The sequence below is a fragment of the Lepisosteus oculatus genome, chromosome 9 (genome assembly GCF_040954835.1).
Source record: "Lepisosteus oculatus isolate fLepOcu1 chromosome 9, fLepOcu1.hap2, whole genome shotgun sequence".
NCBI lineage: Eukaryota > Metazoa > Chordata > Actinopteri > Semionotiformes > Lepisosteidae > Lepisosteus > Lepisosteus oculatus.
This window is the reverse complement of record NC_090704.1, coordinates 29,318,113-29,338,249: the sequence shown is the minus strand read 5'-3', so window position 1 is coordinate 29,338,249 and position 20,137 is coordinate 29,318,113. Positions and strand designations below refer to the sequence as shown.

Below are 20,137 nucleotides of genomic sequence, written 5' to 3'. Positions count from 1 at the left end.
ACATGAATTAAAATAGGTGGGGAATTCACTCTTAAAATAATTGCATACAGTAATAGAACATTTAAACAGAATTTTCATTAAATACACTTTTGATAGATGCATACTTAAAACGTATAGAGTTTCACAACTCAACACAGCGACAAATTATTTTGCTGATTTTACTGTAGAAGTTGTGGTCTTTGTATTCTGCCCTGCTGAAGAAACAGGTTCAACAACCTGCTGTTTTAAAGACACATCAGCTGGCTTAGCTTCTGGTCTCCTCATAGGCTCCAGAGTGGCTCCTCTGTTACCTTTTGCAGGAGGTTCCTGGTTTTTGTTCCTGGGTCTCTCTCCAGGGGACATTCCTTCCTCAGTCTGGAGTTCACCCACTGTCTGTTGTCCAGGCTCATCCTTGCTGCTTGGCTGCCCCTGACGTGCTCTCTCTTTTCTTGCCGGCAGAATCTTGTAGGTTTCTAAAGCTCTTCCTCTTGTTGGTTGGATAAGTTTCCCATCTATTTTTCTTTCTTCCGTGTGCAGGGAATGAGCAGTGCTGTCAGAGCCAGTAACATTCCCTTTGGAAAATCTTTTCGTGTCATGATCCAAAATCACTTTGTCTTCCAGGGTCTCCTGTGTGCTTTCCACAGAGACACTCCTGGCAATCCCTGGTGACATAAAAACGCATGTTGTGTCAAGTGTAAGTAATGAGAGGGTAGACAATTCAGCAGAAAATGTAGGTTATGTTTGAATGGAAGGCAGCATGGGAAAATGGCATGTCAGAAAATGATTACAAACAACCAAAGGACATTCACAACAAATTTTAAACAACATGATATATGGTAAGAGAGTACAGCAAAGTTAGAGATAATATAAACACAAAATAACACAAAAATAAAATCTTTACATGATGTATTTACAGTTGCCTTTCAGCTGATACTATTATTATTATTATTATTATTATTATTATTATTATTATTATTATTATTATTATTATTATTATTATTATTATGAGTATTGGCACTGCCAGTATTGAAAGCCATCTCTTTAGTCAGGCAGTAAACATAAGAAAAAATGCATGGCAATAGTAAAACATGAATTAAAATAGATGGGGAATTCACTCTTAAAATAATTGCATACAGTAATAGAACATTTAAACATAATTTTCCTTAAATACACTTTTGATAGATGCATACTTAAAACGTACAGAGTTTCACAGCTCAACACAGCGACAAATGAGTCTGCTGATTTTACTGTAGAAGTTGTGTTTTTTGTATTCTGCCCTGCTGAAGAAACAGGTTCAACAACCTGCTGTTCTAAAGACACATCAGCTGGCTTAGCTTCTAGTCTCCTCATAGGCTCCAGAGTGGCTCCTCTGTTACCTTTTGCAGGAGGTTCCTGGTTTTTGTTCCACGATCTCTCTCCGGGGGACATTCCTTCCTCAGTCTGGAGTTCACCCACTGTCTGTTGTCCAGGCTCATTCTTGCTGCTTGGCTGCCCCTGACGTGGTCTCTCTTTTATTGCCGGCAGAATCTTGTAGGTTTCTAAAGCTCTTCCTCTTGTTGGTTGGATAAGTTTCCCATCTATTTCTCTTTCTTCCATGTGCAGGGAATGAGCAGTGTTGTCAGAGCCAGGAACGTTCCCCTTGGAGAATCTTTTCGCGTCACAAACAAGAATCACTTTGTCTTCCAGGGTCTCCTGTGTGCTTTCCACGGACACACTCCTGGCAATCCCTGGTGACATAAAAATGCATGTTGTGTCAACTGTAAGTAATGAAAGTGTAGAGAATTCAGCAGAAAATGTAGGTTATGTTTGAATGGAAGGCAGCATGGGAAAATGGCATGTCAAAAAATGATTATAAACAACCAAAGGACATTCACAACAAACTTTTAAACAACATGATTCATAGTAAGAGAATACAGCAAAGTTAGACATAATATAAACACAAATAACACAAAAATAAAATCTTTACATGATGTATTTACAGTTGCCTTTCAGCTGATACTATTATTATTATGATGAGTATTGGCACCGCCAGTATTGAAAGCCATCTCATTAGTCTGGCGGTAAACATAAGAAAAAACTGCATGGAAATAGTAAAACATGATCTAAAATAGATGGGGAATTCACTCTTAAAATAATTGCATACAGTAATAGAACATTTAATTAAAACATAATTTTCCTTAAATACACTTTTGATAGATGCATACTTAAAACGTATAGAGTTTCAAAGCTCAACACAGTGACAAACGAGTCTGCTGATTTTACTGTAGAAGTTGTGGTTTTTGTATTCTGCCCTGCTGAAGAAACAGGTTCAACAACCTGCTGTTCTAAAGACACATCAGCTGGCTTAGCTTCTGGTCTCCTCATAGGCTCCAGAGTGGCTCCTCTGTTACCTTTTGCAGGAGGTTCCTGTTTTTTGTTCCACGGTCTCTCTCCGGGGGACATTCCTTCCTCAGTCTGGAGTTCACCCACTGTCTGTTGTCCAGGCTCATCCTTGCTGCTTGGCTGCCCCTGACGTGGTCTCTCTTTTATTGGCGGCAGAACCCCGTAGGTTAATAAAGGTCTTCCTCTTGTTGTTTGGGTAAGTTTCCCATCTATTTTTCTTTCTTCCGTGTGCAGGGAATGAGCAGTGTTGTCAGAGCCAGGAACGTTCCCCTTGGAGAATCTTTTCGTGTCACAATCCAGAATCACTTTTTCTTCCAGGGTCTCCTGTGTGCTTTCCACAGAGACACTCCTGGCAATCCCTGGTGACATAAAGATGCATGTTGTGTCAACTGTAAGTAATGAAAGGGTAGACAATTCAGCAGAAAATGTAGGTTATGCTATTGAATGGAAGGCAGCATGGGAAAATGGCATGTCAGAAAATCAGTACAAACAACTAAAGGACATTCACAACAAACTTTTAAACAACATGATTCATGGTAAGAGAATACAGCAAAGTTAGACATAATATAAACAATACAAATACACTTTTGATAGATGCATACTTAAATGCTGCATTTACATGAGTTGACTGAGTTGAGTTGAGTTGACTGAGTGGTCCTCAATTACAAATAGTTATTTTTTTTAAAAGACAACAACAAGGTGGAGAAAAACTTGATTTCTTACCTTCACTGTCACTATTGTTGGGCTCTAATGGCAAATCATAGCTGGCAAACAAAACTTTGATGACGAATTGTACCAGAGCTCTGGTGAGCAGGTCCAATGCATCATTATGTATCTGTGAACTGTGATTCCTCTTCTCTAGGCCATGTCCTGAATTTGTCACAGACTCTTTGTCTTTTTGTTCAACGGTATAGAATGTCTTATTAAACACATGTGGAGCACCAAAAACATCATGTTCCTCTGATTCTCTCGATTGAGAACCTGGGAAAGTCAGACCCAGTTCCAAAAGCTTTCTCACCGATCTTTCAGCGTACAGAATCAGAAACTGAATAGAAAACACAGACGTTTTCAAATTCTTGTCTGCTGTTTCAGAGTTGGGATTGCTATCTGACTTTTTTGTGATGCTTGACTCCGAAATCACTTTTGAAACAGTATCGATCAGTTCCTCTGAAAACAGACTGGGTATGCTACTGGTGAGAATCCCTCCCAGTGTCTTCCCAGCAGCGTTCATTGTGGGAGCCACTGCAATGGAGCTGTTTGAACAGCCCCGTTCTTCTGGCCCTCCTGTCTGAAGTAGCGAGACATTTGCCCCCGGGTCCTGAAGTCCATGGGACACCTTGTGAATCCTCCCAACTGACTCATGAGCTCGGCTCTTAGAGGTGGGAGTTACATCACACTCACTTGTGTCTTTGTTAGTGGCACGATTACATTGATCTTCTGCACATGCCAATAATTCAAATCTAGTCACAATTCTATCGACAATTTTCATGGCAATAAAATCAATGTTGGACAATGAAATTGCTGCCTGGATAGTTCCAGCAGGAGTCGCACAGGTTGGTGAGGTGAGGGAGTGGTCTCCTTCCTCAACACTGGCAGCTCTTGCTCTCTCTGGTTCCCTCAATGTTCCATTGGAGGGTGATTCCTTGATCAGATCAAGTGAAGTAGAGAGTTCCTTCCAAACCAGGGCTTGGCTCAGCTGTCTGCTCTCAGATGCCACTGTGTCTCCCTGTTTCGCTACAAGACTCATTCGACTTGGAAGCTTGGGGAAGATACTAGATGGCGTTTGTCCAGGAATATTGCGGCTACAGTACTCGACCTGACCCATGTGAGAAGGGAATACTGTTGCAGGTGCATTGACAGTTTGAACATGCTGACGAGAGCATATTTTCTTACGGACAACTGCTTCTTCATCTGCCTTTCTGTCTTTCTCAGACTCTTTGGTATTGAGAGACAGGTTCAGCTCTGATACTTTAACAGTCTCAATTCGTATTATAATAGTATCTACCTGTAAACTTGCCAGCAAGGATTCCTCTGAGAGCGTAGCTCTCATTGTTTCCACCCTATTCATCTCACTCTTGATGGTCTGCATTAGCTGGCAGACAATGTCCTGGGCACAGGTTTTCACCATTAACTGAATATCCTGACTTTTCAGGATAGGTCTCAACGAACTGATATCTCTTAACACACCCAAATGCTCTGAGGCATTGGGACATAAAGGAAGAACGGATTTTTGCATCAAGTGGCTCTCCTTGAAAGAATAAGGTTCACTGGAGTTAGTCTGTGGTAGAACTCGTTTTAAAGTAGGAAAATGTTTCAGGGGGCCATCTAATTTATCTTGTTTGTCAGGTGAACGTTTTGCTGCACTGAATGCAATCAGAGTGTCCTGACTAAAAAAATGTTTTAGTTTAGTCATCACAGTTTTAAAGACATCTTCATTTACTGAATGAACCTGCCTAGATGAAACTGCTGTTTCAAATTCTGGTGGGAAATCTGAGTTGCAGGCTTCCTTTGTATCCTTGTGCTTTTCAGTGGCGGCCGCACGCTGAAGTTTTTCAAGAATAGCATCAACAAGACCAGAAGCTGCTGCATTGACTTCCAGATAAAAACTGGAAGAGCCTAAGGACACTGTCCTCTGGGAATGTTTTGGCATATCCAGTGCTGTAAGTAAAGCTGCTTCACCAGTAATGCTGACTGAAGTCTCCAAAAGATCAGAGGGATTAAAAGACTTGAGCTTTGCTGCAGCTCTCATCATAACTTGACTTACTAACAGCGTTGCTCTCCCCCGAGATTCTGATTTGTGTCTATCAGCTAAACACTTAGCAACAGGTCTAACTTCCCTTTTAACTAGCTGCTTAGGAGTATTATTGATCTCAGATTCCGAGATTCCCATTACATTTTCCCTGAGTACTCTTTTGGTTCCCACTGGTGACTCAAAAGATCGAGGATTTATATCACAAGTCAGAAAACATTTAGCTTCTGTTTCTTGCTTGGGAAAGACTTCCTCTACAGTCTCAATGTGCTTGAGTGGCACAAGCTGAAAGGAGCTGCTCCTGGTCACAGAACTTCCAATGGATGTAACCATTTCTCTGTTTTGCGGAACATCAGGAGTTAACTCACTAACCCTTTGCCTGTCTTTAACTGTCTTGATCTCTTCTAAGACAGCATTGATGATTTCCGATGCCACGATTCCTAACTCAGACTCCATTTCCTCCTGAGTCACTGCTTCAACGGTGTCAGTGAAACAAGGCTCAAGTTTCTCAGAAACAAGCTGTAAGATCCTCCTGGCAACCTGGGAGTCTGTGGATTCCACCTCCTGGGTCTCCAGATGGTCTGGCACACCATTTGCTGGCCTCTTGGTGGAATTTTGTTGTATGCTTGTTGATAAGGCAGAATTGACACACTCAAGGACATCATCTAGAATTTTAGATGCTAGATTACTGGACCTAGAGGAAGGTATAAGGCTTCTGACATGAGAATGCCATGGTTCTTCCTGGGGGGCAGGATGTTGTATTTCAATGAGTGCTCTACCTATAACATCTTGTACTATACAGTCTGCATTTTTGATTATGGTAGAATTAGGGATTCCAAACAGTTTCTTTAGAGGTTCAGAGCTATCTGCCTCAATCTTTTCCCTTCCTTCAGTATCCACCAGTTTGGGTGAGGGTGTGCCAGTTTTTATGTGGCTGGGTGCATCATTGCCTCTCTCTTCCTCTGCGTAATTCTCCAGGGAAGTCAAGGATGAGCATGGTGAAGCAAAGGGAGTGGAGGTCCTGCTTCTCCCACATATGAAGCCACTGCTCTTCCTCTGGACCTGCACTGAGCAATGGGAGCCAGTTCTGCTCAGGGAGTGAGAGCTGAGCGTAGCCTGCAGGGTCTCCTCGTTGGTGCTGATATGCACCTGGGACTGGAAGGAGCTCTGAGACAGACTTCTGCTTCTCTCTTCATACAGAGAGATGGCTGGGAGTAGCGTCCTGGAAATAGACACCACCACCCATGCCACTATACTCTCCGACAGGTCATTAAGCTCAACCATTGTTATCTGGTTTGAAACAAGAAAAGAAAGAGAAATTAGCATTCTTTTATTCACTGCCCTTTAATTTACAGGCTTGATGTGATATAGCCCAGTAGGATGTCAGGCATAAGTATCACTACAGCTATAATATGGTAATATTCAGGTTGATCACAGTCTAGTGAGTTCATGCAGTTATTAAAAATACTGTACAGGTAAATAGAAATGCTAGTGGAGGCCTCCATTTTTACTCCACCTATGAGCTGGAGAGCTCTGCGTTAATGTCCCAGAGTCCCCTGCATGGGCAGATAATCATCTGTCATCATCCTCTGTCACTCAAAGGACTGAACCTTTGTCAATACTCAATCATGGCCAATGATCAAATCATTCTCATGTGTGGTAGTCTCTTTCTATATATGAACATGTGTATCCTGAATTATCCTATTGTTAGAAATTGTTTGTATCCTGACTTATCAAAATCAAATCAAAAACAGCAATTACATAGCCTCCCATAAAAACATCCACCAGCTTCTGTAGTTAACATTTCTAAACTATTCTCACTCCTTCTCATTAGCAAAACTCTCCAGTTTAATGGTTAGTGCACTCCTTTATTCGGGTGGACCACACTTCCCAGGGATGGGGAGGTAACACAGGAGAATCGTGTATACATAAACAAGAAGAAAACAACCCTGCTACAGCCAGCTGAAGCTTTAACTGCCACCACAGTGTACCTGCAGACCTTTAAAGATAGTTATTTAACATCTACATCTGAACCACTCTGCCACACCATCTTTATTCCCTTTTCTGAATCGCAGACATGAGCAATACTCCCATTTGAATTCTTCGCTGGTTCCAGAAGGTGGCAGCATCCACATTCTAATAACAAACGTGGCCCCAGCTCAACTGGCAACTAATGGAACAATGTGACAATGTGCTAGAAATCAGTTCTATAGTTAAGTCCAGTACAAAATGAAATGAATCCTTGTGCATGAAAAGAACTGTAAAAAGCTTACTGTGCCACATAGGCTGTCTTCAATGATCTTTATTTCCCTAAAAAATAAATTATTCTTATTAATATTCATCCTGTACATACTTGTGTAGAACATTTTGAAAATAATAACTAGTCTTATCCACACACAGCACACACATAGGAAAGACACATATTCACACACTTGGGAATTGTATTAGACACTCTGCTTTCAAAGAAGTATAGTTAATATTACTAGTTTTGTATACATAATCATTCTCAAACACAGCCTAGAGCCCACACTATGCTTTTCCCCTCTGCAGGTGTTCACTAGAGTAAAGACAAGCACAGCTTACCCATCAGACAGCTGCTTAAAGAGATAAGTGCTGGAGGATGAATTGGTTGACATCTCTCCAAAGAAGTTGGATGGAATATTATCTGTACGAAGGCAAAAGAAAAGAATTTCACTCAGATCATATTTAAGAATATATATAAGAAAACTTACAAATGAGAAGAAGCCATACAGCGCATCTAGTCTGATTAGTTGCTGTTAGCTGAATAATCTGAGGATCTCAACCATCCATTTCATGAAAGAAGTCAGTGTACTTCAGCAACAACTTTGCTGGATGGCTTTTTACATACTCCTACAACTCACTGTGTAAAGAACTGCCTTCTAATCCAAGTTTTAAATGTGCTTCTAAGTAGTTTCCTCTTGTGTCGTCTGGTTTGTGTTTAATTGTGTTATCTGCTGTGTGTTCACTGCTGATGCTGACGTCCATAAGATTATGTTTGCTACTGCCTTTGAGAATTTTGAAAGCATAAGTCAGTTCTCTTTGTCTATTCTGTTTAAAATTCTAAAAAGCTACAGTATTTTAAAATTCTGCATTTATACTTTATTATCGTAAGCATTCAAGTACCAAAAACAACTCAGGAGGATTCTCGGCCTTAATTTCATAAAAGGACTATAGATCTCAGGGATCCAATTGTCAATCAGCTACCTCACTAGTGTAAATTGCCAAATTTTTAAAAACCAAGATAGATGGGTGTCTACAATTATTGTATGTAAATTCTTGAATCATGCTTCTGTATATATTAAATTATAAAATATTTTTTAAACTAAATACACAAAATAAAATTGCTGGGATATATTTTTTCTAACCTGCAGAAATTGTAGAGATGTCCTCCTTGATCACTGATCTGTTGTCTTTATCATTCTTCTGTGACTTTTCTGTGAAATAGAGGACTCACCATGTTAGAATGACCTGACTTAATCACATTATTTCAGACAGTAAAATGTTCTTCTAACAAACAGTAATGTAAAGCAAAATTAGTAATTCGAGAATCGTTAAGAATACTGCAAAATACAGAATATATTCTGGATAAGTAATAACAATTTAAATGATAGTAAATGATGCCATGATGCCTCTTAATGCAATATCAATATACAGTACAACAGCTACAGTTCAAGCTTTGGAAAATGTTCATTTTAAATACGGTTTGGTCAGTTTAGTTGATGTGACATTGCCAAGTGACTTGAAAATACAGAAGTTACTCTCACCTCATAATTACCAATGTTGCATTTTGCCGTTGATTTGAAATAAATGCACCACCATATTTAAATCTCATTTAGACTTGTAACATTAAAATAGTTTTCTACAATTTACCTACAGTACTAGTGGATGGAGACAAAACCTTACCCTGTTTTTCTGAATCAAATATTTCATTTAAATATTCTTTTTTAACAGTATCGTCCTTTCCTCTCAAATTGTCCATCCTCTCCTGCAACTTGTCCTTTAGATTGTCCTCTAGGATAATCTAGAAATGACAATCAGGTTTTTTTTTATGAAGGTGGTGTTTTGTATCTTCCCTTTTAAAACATTCCTGTGGTCAGGCTAGAGTGCGCTGATTAAATAAAACACCAGATGAAGCTCTTTAATGTCTGATTGCTGGCTCACCTGTAAGTCTGCTGGCACTTTGAGATTTCACTGAGAAAAAGAGGCTTTTTATGTGGGTAAAATGTTATTGTCTCTGCACATCTATAGTGCATTTTGATTAGTGTCTGCAAGACTGGGTAGAGTTTTCCTAAATCTAAAATGTATTTGATATTACATTAACATTATGATTCTAGTGGGTCTTCTGTGGGAAAGATTCAGAAAGGTTAAATAGGACTTAATACGATCATAAAATATGAATCAAGATCAAACTGAACTCATTCTGATGTAAGGTTTTTGATTTAACCAAAGAACATCTTCAAGGAAACTAAAATAAATTCTGATGGAAAAAGTTTCAGATTCAGAGAACAAATCCCCGTTTCTATGGTCTACAACATCTACCCAAACAATCATGTAGTTCTTCATGCAGCAAGTGCAGAAAATTAGAAGACACAAATGTAGGCACACCATGAGGATTCCCAGTTGAAGAATTATGGTACATTATGGGACAGGGGGCAGTAAAGTTTCAAATCCCCCCCAGAAAAACAACTGAAACCCTGACACATCCCTGACAAGAACCTCAAGCGACCGACCTCCCTTCGACCTGTGCTGTGCTGTACCTCTCTTTGTTTTTGAAATTTGGGGGTCTTCTTGCTCTGGACCGGTTGTGGGGTCTCTGAGAATTCTCCCTTCATGCTTATCAGGTGTGCCCTCTCCGTGCCCTTCCACTGCTTCCAGGTCAGCTGTGGAAAGAGACGCGCAGCAGAAGTCATCTTTCTCTTTCTAGAGTTTGTTCCATAGAGCCCATTTGCTGGATAGTTCTGTTATTTACAGTATGAAGAACCAAGAAGGAGACATTTCCGTAAGATGACAACATTGTGCTGGCAGGTTTGTAGGCCAGAAGAGGACAGCCGAAAACTAGAATTTAAGGAAAAGGCTTGGAACACAAGTCAGGGGGTTTCATTCAGCATCAGATTACACATACTGTTGAAATGTTCTTCATGTTAAAGAACTTTTAGTGAAAGGAAACTTTCTGTGGGAAATACAGGCTATCTCCTACCTTAAGCCACCATAAAAGGGTGCATAGTTTTAAGCATGGCTATACAGAATTAATGTACTTGGAAAGATCACTCAATTTAAAAAAGAAATGGTTATTTTGTATATGTGATGTGAAATAAAACTATTTTGGTATCTAATAACTATTATATTTATAAGATTATTATTCTGTGATTAGACAGACATGTCTTCTGTGTTACTTGAGCCTGAGAGCAGGTTCCAGGGCTGCAGGCCTGTGTCTGAGCAGACAAAATCTTTCCCATCTCAAGAGCATCAAAGGCTCTCCAGTCCAGGACGTCAATCATCTTAACAACATAAGTTTCTTTTAACTACTCACCCCTATTGGTCTCCTGACCTGCAAGACTTTCAGATTCTGGGTTGGTCTGTTGCCCTTTTGTGGAAGTTCAGGCAGGAACCTTCAAACAGCAACAGCAAAGAAAGCACTGAGTATAAGATAACTAATGAAAAAGAACTTCCATTAACTGAAATCAAAGTCGTGAGTGTGTTACGTTTGAGGAAAGAAACAAGGACACATTGTAACACATCTCTGAACTAAAGCTACAGCTGGCATACAAAACGCAGTCATTACATTTAAAAAGGAGACACATCTTGCCTTGAGAACATTAAAAAGGTGACAAATGAGAGAACTCCATTTGGCCAATCTAGCCTGTAACTGATCAACCCAGTCCTCATCCAGAGGCCAGGGTGTCTGCTTCAACAACATGAAACTAATACAGGGTAGAACCAACAGTAGCTACACTGTTGATATTCATGATGCTTTCAGCATTGGGACAAGATAATCTACGTTAAACAAAAATGTAGCATAAGAAACGCCTACCACACATTAAACAAATCTCACAGGTTGGCTCTTAACTTATGGAATGAAATAAAAGTATGAATTCCTTAAAATTCCATTAAAAAACTGAATGTTTTTTCAGCAGAAAGGTTAAGCAGCAGTGACTTGCACAAGAGGGATGTTAGCATATTATTACCTGTCTTTCCCAGTCATTTCCTGGGCCAAGAATCCTTTGGAGCCCCTTTCCTGGGCCATTTTCCTTAATTGGTAGATGGCGATATCTCTGGAAATCGGACTCTGGACCAAAAGCCTTGGAAATGATGTCATTTTGGATCTCTGAAACACAACAAATACTTCACTGCACTTTGGTACTTTCTTCATTTACAAATTCCCCTTAAGATACTGATGGCAAAATGGACATTTATGGTTGCAGTACTTTGCCTCACATATCATAGAGAGCTAAAAACCTCCCAGCTATGCATGCGACCTTGTTCCAGTCTACAAAAGGAGACAGAACCAGAGCCACAAAAAGACAGACTGTCGAAATTGATACAGAACACATCTATAATCAGCAGCTTTAAAAACAATAACATTTCTATTGCTATTAGCAAGACAGTCGTAAGTAAAGAACAAAAACATAATTTAGCATCGTATATAGCATTTAACTGAAATCAGTTAAATTAAATAAAGGCAGTATTAAACAGAACTGTGTTTTGTATAAATAATATCACCAACTCTTTCAATTGTCTTAAATGTTTCTGCTGTACGGTAGGTAAAAACAAAAATGCAGTCAAATGCTGGACATTTTGTTATTTTCTATAAAGACCTGAATTATGAAGATCGAAGCCAAATGCTGAATGAAAATATAGAAAATGTGTTCATATTTGGTCCGGTATAATAACAGAGAGCTCTGGTTTTCATTGTCAAAAACAGGTGAATACCTGTAAAAACAACCTGTTCGCTCAGAGGGCTGTAACTCATGTCTGAACACCAGTTCATCTGCTAAAGGCCTGTGTCTACTGCACTGTATATACAGGGATTCAAGCAATCAGTAAGCTGTTATGCAACTAAATTTTGTAAAGCCTACTCCAAACGTCAAAAGCACCATAAAAGATGCTTGTTTTATTACTTCACTTATTGGTAAAATACTGTTTATTCGATTTCATATCTTCAACTATACACAAGTTACCTTCCCTGGCTTACTGTGTAAGAGCTCAAGACTAATTAACAACTTTTGATCAACTTTCTGTGTATATAAGCTAAATAGCCCATGTTTCCATCATTTGACTAACGGGCAAACATGTCACCAAGGCTGCAGCAAGCTACTGTAGCTCTCTTGATATGCACTTTGCTAGCTACAGTACCTAACAATTACATGAACAACTGTTGATAAAATAAGCTAATTGTATTTTATCTGATTGTAGTTCATATCTCTAAAAAGCAACAAGAGTAATCCTTTCGGTAGGCAAGTGTTTTGGCATGCACCCATTTTTTCTAATAGGTAGGCTAGGGTTTTTCAGACATGTCGTTTTCAATTTATTCACCTCTGATTCACACCCAAGTAAAAGCTGGCTGCTAACGTTTTTTAAGCCAGGTTCTCTGAGCATTTATGGTATTGCTTTCTCTCACTGAGCACACAACAAAGAAAACGTGGTTCTGACACACTCTGAGGTGTGAAGAATAAGTCTCCCTAGCTCTGTCCTAAATCAATCTTCTTTCATTGCTCTTTGTCCCTGTGAAACTGCCTCACTTGTTCCCTTCCACAGTCACTCCCAGCAGCCCCTGATTCAGACACACACTCCAGACTGTCTTACGTTCTCTAGATCACTCTTGAGCTCCTCTTTCCACTGAGTGTCCAGCTTGCCCCTGCGGCAGTCAGAGGAGCTCTGGTGGACATCAGGAAGTCTGAGGCGCCTCGATTCTGGCCGGTAGCCACTGGCCAGAGGGGGAATGACAACAGGGGGCAGCGGGTGCAGCTGAAAGGAAGAAGTTTTACCATTTTCAAGCTCTTTTTCACTGCCATGTTACTTAACACAGGTTTCCTCATGGAATTTGCCCTGATGTCATTGCAGATGACATTGGCGAATTCCATCAGGAGCATAATACCGGGTTTGAACAAGAGAAGGGTGTTTTGTTTAAATAAAAAGCAGCAAACTTAATAAAAGATCTCATCCAGCCATTTTCTGAAAGATGCTTGTGTATCAGCATCAATATGACTAAGCAGGCCGCTTGTTCCATACGCTCACAACCTTGTGTTTAAACTGTTTTTGAAAGACAATCCGAATTTTAACTGTTTGGATTACAGGGAGTCCCCGAAATACTGTACGTTAGGAACCAGGAAGTCACAACTTACTTCTATGCAACATACGGTGTATAGGGGACGTTTTTCCTATAGACAATCTAAATATGGAAGATTAACTACGTAAAATGCCCAAGCGACTTAAAAACTGGGGTTTTGCTATAAAGAGTCGGGATAGGGATCATAAATTAGATTTCAGCGTGTATTTCATTGTACTATTTGGTTAGAAGCTAACCAAATATACGTGTACACATAGCATTTTTACACGAATCATTCACTTTTTTCTTGACTTACCAAGCATTTAAAACATCACATCAATTTAAGCGGTATTTTAAACAAACGTATATTAACCAAACACTCGTTTGTGTGATCGTACCTTGAGAAGTGGGCGGGTTTTGCTTGATAATAAACCTTCAACAACGGTTGAACCCATCGTTACACGGATGTAAAAGAACATCTTAACGAAAGTAAACGAAAATAAGTCGGCCCTTACGAAAATTAAATATATGTCACATATTTTTTTAAATATATTCATACAAATAGGAATACATAATTTTACGACAACAAACTCCACAAGAGCGTGAACAGTTTAAGGGCGCGTGATCAAATAACGTCGCCTGCAGAAAGTTTAACGTTGAGCCTCGCGGCTTACTGTATAACGGTGAGCTGTAGTTTAAAATAACTGGCAAGACGTCTGCGGAAATTGTCTCAACACAATATTTGAAAAGGTAGGTCTTCTTTAACTTGTCAAGAGGCCTTTGAGCAAACTACTCCAGTAATGAATACGAACCCTACTTAAGATGTTCAGAAGACTTTTGATAAAGCTCCTCCTGAGAGGTAACGGACGTACTTGGATTAAATAAAAGGCTAATAGGCAGAGGGTACTGGTAAGAGGGGTGATCTCCCAAATAGAGGTCATGTAATAAAAGTGGTATTACAGATATGTGCATTGGGGGGAACTGGTCTTATTTTTTAGAAGACTTAAATACTGGTAGTCAAATCCAGTAGGTTACTTTTTATACAAATAGTTGTGGGATACTGTAAGAAGCCACCCAGCCAGGTTGTTGAATCTGATACCGTCTTCTTCCAACAAACAGCTGGGTGAGGTGCTTGGAGGAATTAGCGAACTATTTTTTTGTTGGTAGCATTTGTTAAGTTTTTTTTTTTGTCTTGGCTGCGGTAAAGGATCATTTTAATAAGGATGATGTAAATCTGTCTATACCGTTTTAAGGCATGGCTTTCCAAAAGCAAATAATGACCGTTATTTAGGTCTCATAAAAGAGAACAGTATAACAGTGAACGGTGGTACATGACAGAGAATGTCATTCAGTACTTGAAGACGGAAATGAAGTTGAAATGTATGCATTAAACACTTTAGCCGTTAAGATTACAGAAGAACATACAAACTCCACACAGATAGCTCCCCGGGTCTGGAAATGAGCCCATAGCTGCAGAGCTGTAGGGCAGCAATGCCAAACACTGTGCCATCTTGATGCCCACTTAAGATTATAATTAAACTTAAGTTTCTGTAGTTAATTGATGGCCATAAAATCCAATACAATACAAGAAACATAAGAGCAATGTCAGACACACACAGCTCTAAACATGAGAACACAGCACTAGACATGTTGCCTGCCTGAAACTGATATAGACAAATGAGTTTAGTTGCAGTCTCCTGGGTATATTCTAACAAAATAAAAATCGCTTTTTTTTAAAGATGTTAAAAGCATTTTAACGGTGCCATCAGTGGTTAACGAGAACTTAAATCAATATTAAATCGACATATAAAGGATGTGGATTAGAGAATATGTATTTTCTAATTTACAATTACTTCTTGAAAATGTTGCCTGTTTTGTTCTGCACAGAACAGCTAACAGAAAGCTAGGGCTCATCATACTAATAACGTCATTTCAGACTTCTAAGATTTAGAAGTCAACAAAATAGGTGAGATTATTTTTAGAAGCTTTAATTTGTGTATTACACCAACCTCCAATATGAATACATTGCCGGCCATTTTAATACTTAACTTTTAACTGTACACGTAGCTGTTATATTCCTAAGATACTTAGTTTAATAGAGCAACATTATTTACTATTGATGATGACGGCGATGGCAATTCTATTAATGAACTTACAGCTCCATAATAATCCTCTTTTTTCTTTTTCTTCTTTGAAGATGTAGTTCGTGGATCCATAGTAATAAGAATTACAGTCGTATATTACTTGGTGTTGTGTTTGCCTTCGTCTTCAAATGATTTTCACGGTAAATACCGCCGCTACCCATCAGCGGCGTGTTTATTACGTCACCGCTATGCAGTGCTGACGAATTTGTTTAACGTGTCCAGCGCGCTGCATAATTAAAATCCGTGTGGTCCCGTAAGGTGATGTAATGAGCCCAAGTACAAATCTGCCCTGGGATTCCCCAGGGTCCCAACTCTTCCAGCTGTTCACTTAAAACCCTGAAGATCACAGCTGTCAATGTTCCTTGACAACATCGACACATCGTTATTAATACGCGCTATTAACAGCCATGGCCCTGGTTAAAGACATAAGACGCTAGGAATACCCACAGGCCGGGCAAGAAATATTTTAAATATTTCAGTATTGCTTTACTAATTTTTCCATCAACTAGTCTTATATTGCAGCAAAGCGGGTATAATACCGCCCAGGTGCACTCTTTGCAATCTCCATATGATCTAGCTAGCTGTGATGCTTGATTCCATTGGTAAACACCTGAGCATAAGTTACTTTTGAGTTAAAGAAGCGATGAGCACGGAATACGGTGCATCTGTACTGAAAAATTGAAATAAACCTGGCCAAAAACTAATAGGCTGATCAAAAACGAATTAAAATAAGCTCATTTCGAAAGCAGTCAAAAAGGAAAAAGGCATCGGTCTACTGTACACTTCAGAAGTCTTTCGGGAGACAGTAGCTGCGCTGGTTTGCACTATATTCAGTATGGCTTTACTAATTTTTCCATCAACTAGTTTTATATTGCAATAAAGCGGGTAGTTAATACTGCACAGATGCACTCACTGCAACGTCAATATGAGCTACAGTAGCTAGCTGTGATGCTCGATTCCATTGGTAAAACACTCGCCCGTAAGTTACTTTTGAGTGTAAGCAGCAACGGGCACGTCAAAAAAAGGAAAATACACCTGGCCAAAAACGATATGCCAATCAAAAATGAACTAAAACAGCTCATTTCGAAAGCAGTCATAAAGTAAAAAGGCACCGGTCTGCTGTACACTTCAAAAGTCTTTCGGGAAGACAGCAGTTGCGCTGGTTTGCACTGTATTTCCAGTGTCCTTGCTGGGGGCGATGTCGGTCTGGTGTTGTATCAGCTCGCCTTCAACAGTTTTCAATTGTAAAGTAGCTTCGGTGACGCTTCGTTTTTCCCTCGTTTGCACAGGAAACGGTTTATTCTAGCTGAAACTAAATCTCTCACTTCTCAAGGCGTCTTTACTTGCTCGTGATAAATGTTTCTGCATATTTATTTTACGCGTCTTTACAGTAAATGTTCTGGATGCTTAGCTGGTATTTGTAAATGCTATGGGCCAGGTATTGGGACGTTTTAGATCAATACTTTCCGACCTCTGCTTGTAGTTTTTTTGTAGAAAGTTTCTAATACTTAACAAAGGTATAATGTTAAAACAGATTATTGGTTAGGTGTTGTTGCGGGTGGCATGGGGTTCAGTCCCAGAGCTGGGCTGTTATCTGTGTGGAGTCTGTATGTTCACCCCTTGTTTGTGTGAGTTTCCTCTCCTCCCGTAGTCCAAACACATACCGGCAGGTTAACTGGATTCTGCGATAATTTGCACTGAAAATTGGTGCGAGTCAATTGCAACGAACCGGAAGCAGCGTATTAACCGGAGTTTAACCCGTAGCTTCGTGTAAAACTAGTGCGCTACCTTCAGACCAATTGTCCGCTTGAATTAGTCCGCAGCACCGTACTAAACCTGTTCTCAATTGCAACGAACCCAAAGTAAAAGCTGCTGCCCTCTAGATATGACTGAAGTCCGGCACTAGTTTAAACCATCTTTCATATTGTTTAAGCAACTTACTACCGTACTAAGCTAAACACTAGATCACATCAGAACTTTCTCGAATACAGTGTAAATAACATCGTCACTGATGAACTTACGCATCCGTAGCCTGAAAATTAGTTATATTTAGGTAAAATTGCTTTTCAAACACACCGCAATTATTCATGATGAAGTTTATCAATACACGTGTTTGTTATTGAAAGTGTAATTTATTTACAATTAACTTGAATGTCTATATTTATTAGTAGCTGTATTACTACAGCTAATGCATGTAATGCCTTTAGTGTATGCAATAGTGAATTTTCAGATATCCTGGGGAGCGAAGAAAACTGAAATGAAAGAAATACATTTTTAAGAGGAAACGTGGTATCTCAGACGGCAATGGCGTCTGGCTTCTGGCTTCTGACTTTTGACCGGAAAGTTCTGGGTTCAATCCCAGGTAGGGGCAAGTAATGTAGTTCCTTCCAGACGGCTCCCAGGTCCATCCCAGACTGCTTTCCACATGAGTACCGGGGTAATAGGCCGGTCGGAGCGTGAAAACATCACGTCCAGTGCCGGGTGGTCGAGAAACATGGTGCCCCCCCATTCCCCGTGGGCCTGTATGGCCTGGAAAAGGGACCTCCCAACTACTTTCAAACGGGGTGAAAGACTTCAATGTATTCTCTCACATCTGGGTGTTAATTAAATTGTTATATATTTTTATTGTGATGGAAGTCTGCATTTGTGTTTCTTAGGAAAAAGAAGGGATATTGGGGCTTTGACGGAGAATAAGTTGTGCATCAATATGACTAAGCAGGCCGCTTGTTCCATAAGCTCACAACCTTGTGTTTAAACTGTTTTTGAAAGACAATCCGAATTTTAACTGTTTGGATTACAGGGAGTCCCCGAAATACTGTACGTTAGGAACCAGGAAGTCACAACTTACTTCTAAGCAACATACGGTGTATAGGGGACGTTTTTCCTATAGACAATCTAAATATGGAAGATTAACTACGTAAAATGCCCAAGCGACTTAAAAACTGGGGTTTTGCTATAAAGAGTCGGGATAGGGATCATAAATTAGATTTCAGCGTGTATTTCATTGTACTATTTGCTTAGAAGCTAACCAAATATACGTGTACACATAGCATTTTTACACGAATCATTCACTTTTTTCTTGACTTACCAAGCATTTAAAACATCACATCAATTTAAGCGGTATTTTAAACAAACGTATATTAACCAAACACTCGTTTGTGTGATCGTACCTTGAGAAGTGGGCGGGTTTTGCTTGATAATAAACCTTCAACAACGGTTGAACCCATCGTTACTCGGATGTAAAAGAACATCTTAACGAAAGTAAACGAAAATAAGTCGGCCCTTACGAAAATTAAATATATGTCACATATTTTTTTAAATATATTCATACAAATAGGAATACATAATTTTACGACAACAAACTCCACAAGAGCGTGAACAGTTTTAGGGCGCGTGATCAAATAACGTCGCCTGCAGAAAGTTTAACGTTGAGCCTCGCGGCTTACTGTATAACGGTGAGCTGTAGTTTAAAATAACTGGCAAGACGTCTGCGGAAATTGTCTCAACACAATTTTTGAAAAGGTAGGTCTTCTTTAACTTGTCAAGAGGCCTTTGAGCAAACTACTCCAGTAATGAATACGAACCCTACTTAAGATGTTCAGAAGACTTTTGATAAAGCTCCTCCTGAGAGGTAACGGACGTACTTGGATTAAATAAAAGGCTAATAAGCAGAGGGTACTGGTAAGAGGGGTGATCTCCCAAATAGAGGTCATGTAATAAAAGTGGTATTACAGATATGTGCATTGGGGGGAACTGGTCTTATTTTTTAGAAGACTTAAATACTGGTAGTCAAATCCAGTAGGTTACTTTTTATACAAATAGTTGTGGGATACTGTAAGAAGCCATCCAGCCAGGTTGTTGAATCTGATACCGTCTTCTTCCAAGAAACAGCTGGGTGAGGTGCTTGGAGGAATTAGCGAACTATTTTTTGTTGGTAGCATTTGTTAAGTTTTTTTTTTGTCTTGGCTGCGGTAAAGGATCATTTTAATAAGGATGATGTAAATCTGTCTATACCGTTTTAAGGCATGGCTTTCCAAAAGCAAATAATGACCGTTATTTAGGTCTCATGAAAGAGAACAGTATAGCAGTGAACGGTGGTACATGACAGAGAATGTCATTCAGTACTTGAAGACGGAAATGAAGTTTAAATGTATGCATTAAACACTTTAGCATTTAAGATTACAGAAGAACATACAAACTCCACACAGATAGCTCCCCGGGTCTGGAAATGAGCCCATAGCTGCAGGGCTGTAGGGCAGCAATGCCAAACACTGTGCCATCTTGATGCCCACTTAAGATTATAATTAAACTTAAGTTTCTGTAGTTAATTGATGGCCATAAAATCCAATACAATACAAGAAACATAAGAGCAATGTCAGACACACACAGCTCTAAACATGAGAACACAGCACTAGACATGTTGCCTGCCTGAAACTGATATAGACAAATGAGTTTAGTTGCAGTCTCCTGGGTATATTCTAACAAAATAAAAATCGCTTTTTTAAAAAGATGTTAAAAGCATTTTAACGGTGCCATCAGTGGTTAACGAGAACTTAAATCAATATAAAATCGACATATAAAGGATGTGGATTAGAG

The 20,137-nt window shown here is 39.4% G+C and overlaps 2 protein-coding genes across 4 annotated transcripts in view; one reads left to right on the top strand and one right to left on the bottom strand.

The window, feature by feature from the left end:
• Window positions 1-7,689: 7,689 nt before the first annotated feature.
• LOC107078462 (uncharacterized) lies at window positions 7,690-13,959 on the bottom strand. Its single transcript, XM_069194344.1, has 8 exons — window positions 13,796-13,959; window positions 12,935-13,096; window positions 11,317-11,456; window positions 10,662-10,740; window positions 9,889-10,011; window positions 9,035-9,152; window positions 8,497-8,565; window positions 7,690-7,775 (listed from the first exon to the last, which is right to left on the bottom strand). The coding sequence occupies exons 1-8, from the start codon at window positions 13,952-13,954 to the stop codon at window positions 7,690-7,692; spliced, it is 936 nt and encodes a 311-aa protein (XP_069050445.1). The 5' UTR covers window positions 13,955-13,959.
• A 153-nt stretch (window positions 13,960-14,112) lies between these two features.
• The window catches only part of xpr1a (xenotropic and polytropic retrovirus receptor 1a), a 160,888-nt gene continuing 154,863 nt past the window's right edge, over window positions 14,113-20,137 (top strand). For 2 of the 3 annotated variants that reach the window (XM_069194342.1, XM_069194340.1), the window contains exon 1: window positions 18,978-19,063. The gene's annotated coding sequence lies outside the window, so the exon portion shown is untranslated. Of the gene's footprint in view, window positions 14,148-18,977; window positions 19,064-20,137 lie in introns of those variants that run through there. The other variant, XM_069194341.1, reaches the window with a different exon arrangement.